Raw genomic sequence first — 7,764 nt, 5'->3', positions numbered from 1 at the left:
GCATGAGAATTCATTATATGCATCCCGTCTTTTCTCGCTCACAACTATATTATTGGATGGGGCCCACTACATCCTTAGGTTCTTCAATCGCCTGCATACCTTGCGAGCAAACATGTCGCTGTATATCTAAGCACGGAGACTGAACTGGACACGAAGTTCATCATTGAGGATATCTTCGCAACGGGCAGGCAGGTTTGTGCGTTCTGATCGATTGCCTGTCTTTAAGGCGAGGCACGAGTGTCTGTGCTGGCTATTCTTTCGATAATAGAGATTGATATGGAGGTGCTTCTTGTATTCTGTATTCGAGCTGTGTGGTCATCACTAACTGTTGTGTTGATGCGTGCAATAAGTATGCATTGCCTTCGCTTCAAAACTTTTTACATAGTTAAATTCCCAGAGATCCTATGTAGATCAACTGATAGGCGATTATTTAGTTCCCCTGGTTGATGTCCTCTTTTGGCGTATACGTATCCCTCCTGATTTACTTCTACTTCGATCACTTGTGTGTTCGAGAGGGATTTCCGGATGTGCTTTAATATGTGGTAACCTCGATCTGTTTTGGGTTGTGTTGTGTACTGATAGGCATTGCTATGTTCCACGATACACGCTGAGTGCCATGCACATGCTCCGATGCGATAACGAAGCCGAAATACAGGAAATGCCGCTTACGAAATGGAATATACGCCAACCCAAAGGTACATACTTTAGCCATGATAACATCGCGTTCTAGTGGGAATTAGTTACCTCGTAGTAACATCGCATTCAAGTGGGAATTAGTTCACTTTTTAATCTATTAGTTAACCTTTTCAGCTGCCAGCGGGTGTACGCGTGCCAGCCTCAGAGCAGCTCTGAACTCGGTGCGTGTTTAAGAATGTGTGTACCACTTCCTACCTGGCCTATCATGTAGTTGATGAACACGCCGTGCATGTGGAGATTTTCCAGCGTTTGCCACACATACCGTTTCACAAATATCCCATACATAAAGACATTATTCACCTGCCTTCATACTCTCACACACCATCTGCTTCGCTTCTCCGGGATGCGACCGACGGACAGAGTACGACACTCAGCGAGACGCCTTTGTGAACAAAAAACTGGACCTGATTATTGTGCCGGGAGTTGCCTTTAGCACCAGCGGTGGGCGGCTGGGCCACGGCAAAGGCTACTACGATAAGTATCTCAGCCAGTGCAAAACCCAGGTGAGGATATGCTTCCATTGCTCGCGCCACTAGTCATATACTATGCGTATGCCACTGGTCATATACTATGCGTATGCCACTGGTCATATACTATGCGTATGCCACTAGTCATATACTATTCGTACGCCGCTAGTCACATACTATGTGTATTCCACTGGTCATATACTATGCGTATGTGATGATGCTATCTGGGTTAATTACCAGATTGTACTGCTGTATGAATTTGCGTAGGTATAGTCTTTGTGCGAAGTATTGAACACAAGCGTGCTATCAACAGTACAGGGCAATCATTAGCGAGGTTCACGTGGAAGATCGAAGCCCGTCGCCCCAAACTTTATACTGATATCGTCATTGGGCGTATACCAATCTCGACGATGTCGCCGACACATGCACAAGCTCGTCTAAAAAGTGCGTTCCTATCACATGACAGGAAGAGACGAGTCGCGTGCAAACCCTGGGGTTGGGTTTGACAGTGCAGCGGAGAGTGGATATACCGTTAGATCCGCATGACGTGCCTATTGATTTCGTTATATTTCCTAAAGAGGAAGGAGGGGATGCGAGAGTTCCGTCTGCGACTAGTTGATAGGGATTCCGGATGCCACCACAACCGTTATGGGCTTATGCAGCGCATAGACCTCGTGCGGCACAAACTACTCCGACCAGGATCGGACCAAGCATAAACGCGGGTAGCAGAGTGTAGTGTGCTGAAGGACCCTTCTTGGTAAAGGTCGTAAACGAGTGAATCATGTTGACTGGGTGTATAAACCCATTTGGACTTATTATCTGATACAGATACATGTCATAAAGTAGGTAGCATAAATCTGATACAGATATATGTCATATAGTAGGTAGCATATATCTGATACAGATATATGTCATATAGTAGGTAGCATATATCTGATACAGATATGTGTCAAATAGCAGGTAGCATGTATCTATTACAGATACATGTCATATAGTAGGTAGCATGATCATTTTGAATCGCTACTGCGAAGTTCCCGTCAGTACATAATCCTATTGGTGTCGACATGGGCACCTTATTCTGGTCTCGTTTGTGTACCTGGGCTAAATACAGGTGTGCTCAGTTCAATAGCTAATGCGGTTCAATAGCTAATGTAGATGTATATAATAGTAGGTGGCTTAATAATGTTCTGCAGCACCTTAGGTACTGCTGGGACGCTTTAGCAGCGAATTCTACTATAGTCATAGTGTTAGTATAATTTGTATTTTTTTAAATGTATCTGTATGTATGTTCTTACTTATTAGAATATTACTACGATATGCCTGCGAGTGCGTGATGTTTCAAACAGATGAATGGAAATTAAATACAAAATAATCATTTGTGTAAATAGAAATAAAAATATAAAAAAGTCGATGACACTGATGATTCATTGATGAGTCATAGTTTTCAACTGGCTTGTGACTTGGGAGTTGGGGCGAATCCCCAAAAAAAAATAAAGCGATGACACGTCCTACGGGCTTGCCCTTGTTCTACCAAATGGATGGTCATGTAGAGTTTCAGTACTAAAAGGGGTCAAATTTTGTAGTCACTTTAAGTTTAAAAAAAAAAAGGTACATAAACTGCGTACGCAAAGACATATCCCAGCTGTATCGTTGCTGTACATATACCTTGCGCCATTACTGATTTACTGGGTTATATATATTATATATATATAGTCACACCATTACTTGGGTGTATACATATTCACGCAGACTGTCGAGGTGTGGGTATAAGCATACGAATATTGAAACTTTTTATTTACATCACAGAGTAGCGTTGCATTTGCCTTTGACCTCAGAATTGGTATCTAATTGCGAACTTCTAATGCGGATTGCTGTCATTGACGAACACACTATGACGACATCGAAGACTACCGTAAAGGCGAAGGTGAGTGATAAATTTTAACGTGATACACGTCAGTTTCAGATATCTACATCGTCCTTCAAGGTTCTGGATGCAGGTTGATTGTGTCGTTACAGCTTATAGTTACTTGGTGGTCCGCGCTGCAGTAAGGATTGCTATGTAGATTTTTTGATTTCGAAATGGACATGCGGTGCTCTGACGTACATTTAGATTGTCTTCTAGTAAGAAGGTGGCTCTCCTATTTCCCTTTGTTTCAATTTTAAAGTCGTGATGTTTCGTCCCTCAGGTCAATGTATACGAGTTTGTAAATGTCCCAGTCTCCCTATATGTGTGAGTAGCATGGCCGTAGTACAGGGGAGCTATATCGTTTAAAAGCATGCACGTATCGGGTCGAGGCTACCCACATTATTGTATTTCATAGCCTATTGCGTTATTTTGCTCCTGAGGTTGGTCAGTCAGAATCTATAAGCCGGTCACGGTGCAATATCAACATCAGTGCGATTGCACGCTTATAGGTCCTTGCACCGGAGGCAGCATATACTGACATCTTTTCACTCTCGTTAACGTCTTTTCTTGGTTAACCCACAGTGGAACGATGACCTGCGTCGCTTCACACAACCAACAGCCGACTTGACTTACGCATACCTGCTAGCACGCATTAGTGAGCTGTTCGTTATCCCCGTGTCTCAAATTAAACTGACCTATGTGGACTCGGACTTGGACGCCATCTCAATCTGCTGCGAGAAAGACGTGCTGGAGGTGATCAAGGTGAGTGGTTGCTGTATGGCACCCCAAGTGGCTATTCGTGCTTCTCGGTGGCTGATTTTGTAGTATACTGTTTTTGCCTGAAGGCTAGTACAGACCATACTGATTTTGTAGGGTACTGTTTTTGCCTGAAGGATACTACAGACCATACAGGAGTCGAAGGTGCATGTATCATGCCATGCGCAGCGTTTCATGGGCATGCTGTTTAAGCGGGTGCCGTCCGTCTCTAATGTGTTGGCGGGGATAGCGTTTATCCATGGCGTTTTTGTGGTAGTCTATTGTGTTGGCAGGGATAGCGTTCATTCATGGCGTTATTGTGGTAGTCTCTAATGCATTGGCAGGGACAGTGTTCATCCATGGCGTTTCTGTGCTAGTGCATACTCAAGTCTCCACAAGCTGCGATTGGCTCAAACGTTTATAATACTATCCGTTTACGCGGCTTTGTGACGCGGTTGTATTACACGGTACGTAGGCTTCCAAAGGTGAGTCGCCCCTGCGGTTAAACGTATCTTCTGTGCCCATCGACGGTGAGCCGAACGAATCCGAAGATGACGAAGCATGGACTCTGATGGGAACCGGCACACCCCCAACGAATGAGGAGTCTCCGGTGGGAAGACGTAAGTTTCAATGCACTCAGTACCAACAAATATATGTCATGTCGGTCTTATAGCACTGCGCATATGTGTCTGTCCGCAGCTGGCTCGACCAATTGTGCCGGTTGTGGTTGTCATCGCTGCGAGCGCTTCTATCTCGACTAGTTGGTCACGAGAATCATTTCTTTTTTAATATGAAGCGTATACGTAATAAACGTGAAGTATCGACGCAATCGAGGCGTATTGTTCACCTTCAGCGGTTCGCCTTTGTCCACATCGTCGAATTCTACCAACTGTACCTGGACTAGAGGTTTTGGACTGGTGGGTCCAACCTTCTACCTCATCCCTAACCCACACTCATCGCCAACCTTACTGTATACTCATGCCTTACACATACTCATGCCTTACACTTCAACTCGTGTCCCTTTAAAACAAACCAGCAGAGTCGCCAGTACTACAGACCCCCTCCTTTCACGAGATGCATGCCGACAGTTTCCCGGCAGAGTTGGACAACACTCCGCCACAATCCGATGGGCCAGGGCCTGCGGTGGCCGAAAGCAATGAGGGTTCGGAATCCCTGCCCGCTCTGCTTGATTCTAGAGGTAGGTAGGTGCATTCTACCGCATTTGTCTTTGCTGGCGTGGTACTGTTATGATCCGTGCGCATGCAGTTAGTATAGGAACGACGCTTGGCGTTAAAACGGATTGGATTAGACAAGGGATGAGCAATGTGACCTCTCACATGGATCATTGACGATTAGACAAGGGATGAGCAATGTGACCTCTCACATGGATCATTGACATGTCCGTTTGTGTTACTACAGAAATCCCGAGACGCCCACGGCAATGCATCGACTCAGACGCAGACTCGCCCGTTGTCCAGCGACAGGCCAGGTCGGTGTCGAACATCTACCCGGATCTCGATGGTACCTCGAGTGTGGCTACCAAACAGGTACGGTGCCTCAATCAGCGTCCACGGTTCAATTTAGTTCTGTTGGCTTGGTCATATACGTTTGCTTTGTGGTCTTCCGGGTGCAGTTTCTTTTTGACGTTGGCATGCGGTGTCCGTAGGCCAACGGTTTGTCCAGATGTGTAACTAGTTGGCGTATAGTCACTAGAGCACACGCTACATCATGCTACACATGAAGGATCCTTTCTCCCCCACGCACCTCGTTAAATCTATGCCGTGATTGAATGTCCGCGTGCACAGGTTACTACCAGCATCTACGAAGACGCCGTCTGTACTGGGTCGAGTCTCACGCCGTCCCCGACCCATAGCAGTGGTCTGTACCCTGATGCCAACGAGCCATACACCGCAGAGGCCAGTTCCAGCTCCGCCTCATCCACACCCCCGGGTGCCAGTGGTACGGGCACGGGTGCAGGGGACACCCCGGTTGACCTGTGTAGTAGCGGGAGTGAGTGTGCGCGTGGTACGAAGGATGCAGGGTTGGGGCTGGTGACACAGACTAAGATATCAGCAGAGCCCGAGGCTGTAGAGACCGCAGCGGCTGCCGCAGCGACCACCGGGACCGGGTGGGACTGGGCCGACCCATTCCGCACTGTGGCCTCGACTGTAAGTCGGGACGCCAGCGCACCCAAACCCTCTTCGAGCAGGACCGATAATGCCCCGTTTCCAGAGAGTACCGAACCCATATCGCCGCAACCACACGACTCGCCTGTAGCCGCAACGCAACTACCGTCACCGCTGGTGTTGCGGTGCGAGGACTTTGAGGGACAGGCACAGTCACAGTTGGAAGATGAGGGTACATCCCAACTGTCCCCGGCGTTGGGGAGCACTGGGGACAGCTACACACATGTGCTGTCGGACTCGGAGAGAAGCCCCTCGCCATCAACTAGCTTCACCAGTATCGCACCACGGTTGCCTAGCAACCCGGCGGCCAGCTCATCCCGGACGCCCACGTCACCCCCTGTCGCCACTGTGGCACAGAACATAGGACTGTACCCTCCAGTAGACAACCATGCAGTCACCGGGTGCACAAATACTGACACATCCAAGGTGGAGGAGAATGCAGGTGCCAGTGTATATCCCGACTACTCCTTCAGCGGAGTTGCGGCAGATACGGATCTCGATGCAGTCGCGAGTGAAGCTCATGCGGCAGCTGATAGTGTGGTACTTGCGCCAGGTGCTGTTGAGAATGAGAGTGAGGGTGAGAGCCACGCCGATGTCGCTGGGGCTGTGCCGGCTGCAGTGGGTGCCGATACGAATAACATACCTCAGGTAGGTAACTAGGGACGATACTCGTCAGTTATGGAGTTAGGTGTGCTCAATGCATCCACGTCTGTGTGTAGTATACTTCCATACTTGTCGCGCCATGTTGCCTGGTGGGTGTCTGTGTCTTGCTGGGCTGGAAGTGAGTTTGTGACCTTGCTCCCATTCACCTTATTAGTCGATTCTACAGATTACCCTAAACGCTAAAACCCTATACTCAAAACCCCAAACCCCAAACCCTAAACTCTAAACTCTACAGGTTACATGGATGGAGCACGTGGTCAATGAGGGGCACTTTCACCGTCTTATCCTACAGACTCGCTTAGAACACGAATACAACCAGAAGCTGAGACCCACAGTATGGATTATTGCAAGGGCCGTGGCGGACAAGATGCGCGCAGCAGGAACCTACACCGAGGCACAATTGCAGGTAAATATACTTATGTACTTGCAGTTAGATATACATTTATACTTGCAGGTAGATATACGTACTTGCAGGTAGATATACATATGTACTTGCAGGTAGATATACACTTGCAGGTATATATACATATGTACTTGCAGGTAGATATACATATGTACTTGCAGGCAGATATCCATTTGTACTTGCAGGTATATATACATATGTACTTGCAGGTAGATATACATATATACTTGCAGGTAGATATACGTACTTGCAGATAGATATACATATATACTTGCAGGTAGATATACGTAGTTGCAGGTAGATGTACATATGTACTTGCAGGTAGATATACATATGTACTTGCAGGTAGATATACATATGTACTTGCAGGTAGATATACATATGTACTTCCAGGTAAATTTACATCTATACTTGCAGGTGAATATACATGCATACTGGCAGATAGATATACATACATACGTGCAGGTAGGTATACATACATACGTGCAGGTGAATATACAGCATACTGCAGACGTGGTACTGTTCGACTTTTTTCTCTGAACGCTAAACTTGTGCTCGCTGGGGATGGTAGTTGTAAAGTTTTCCCATTCGCTGCCATCGAAAGCAATACTTCTATATATTATATATATATATACATATATATATATATACATCATACACATATATAAATATATATACATATATATA

The 7,764-nt window shown here is 46.6% G+C and overlaps 2 protein-coding genes across 3 annotated transcripts; both read left to right on the top strand.

The window, feature by feature from the left end:
* Nucleotides 1-76: 76 nt before the first annotated feature.
* On the top strand, nucleotides 77-2,080 carry SARC_10609 (5-formyltetrahydrofolate cyclo-ligase; the record flags this gene model as incomplete). The annotated part of the gene is made up of 4 exons (XM_014295345.1): nucleotides 77-188; nucleotides 583-695; nucleotides 1,057-1,199; nucleotides 1,630-2,080. Coding segments are annotated over 4 exons (521 nt in total), but the record flags the coding sequence as incomplete, so codon positions are not given.
* Nucleotides 2,081-2,782: 702 nt separating this feature from the next.
* On the top strand, nucleotides 2,783-7,152 carry SARC_10608 (the record flags this gene model as incomplete). 2 transcript variants are annotated; one of them, XM_014295343.1, is made up of 8 exons in its annotated part: nucleotides 2,783-3,087; nucleotides 3,652-3,831; nucleotides 4,301-4,445; nucleotides 4,865-5,023; nucleotides 5,245-5,372; nucleotides 5,631-6,659; nucleotides 6,910-7,080; nucleotides 7,129-7,152. In XM_014295343.1, exons 1-8 carry the CDS (start codon nucleotides 3,025-3,027, stop codon nucleotides 7,150-7,152), a joined length of 1,899 nt encoding a protein of 632 aa, XP_014150818.1. In that variant the 5' UTR covers nucleotides 2,783-3,024. The 2 variants fall into 2 exon arrangements, with proteins under 2 accessions (XP_014150818.1, XP_014150819.1); XM_014295344.1 differs by having other exon boundaries at nucleotides 4,862-5,023.
* Nucleotides 7,153-7,764: the final 612 nt, after the last annotated feature.

The sequence above is a fragment of the Sphaeroforma arctica genome (genome assembly GCF_001186125.1).
Source record: "Sphaeroforma arctica JP610 unplaced genomic scaffold supercont1.1321, whole genome shotgun sequence".
Classification (NCBI taxonomy): Eukaryota; class Ichthyosporea; order Ichthyophonida; genus Sphaeroforma; species Sphaeroforma arctica.
Note: the sequence above shows the minus strand (reverse complement) of the source record. Positions and strands in the feature narration are given on the sequence as shown.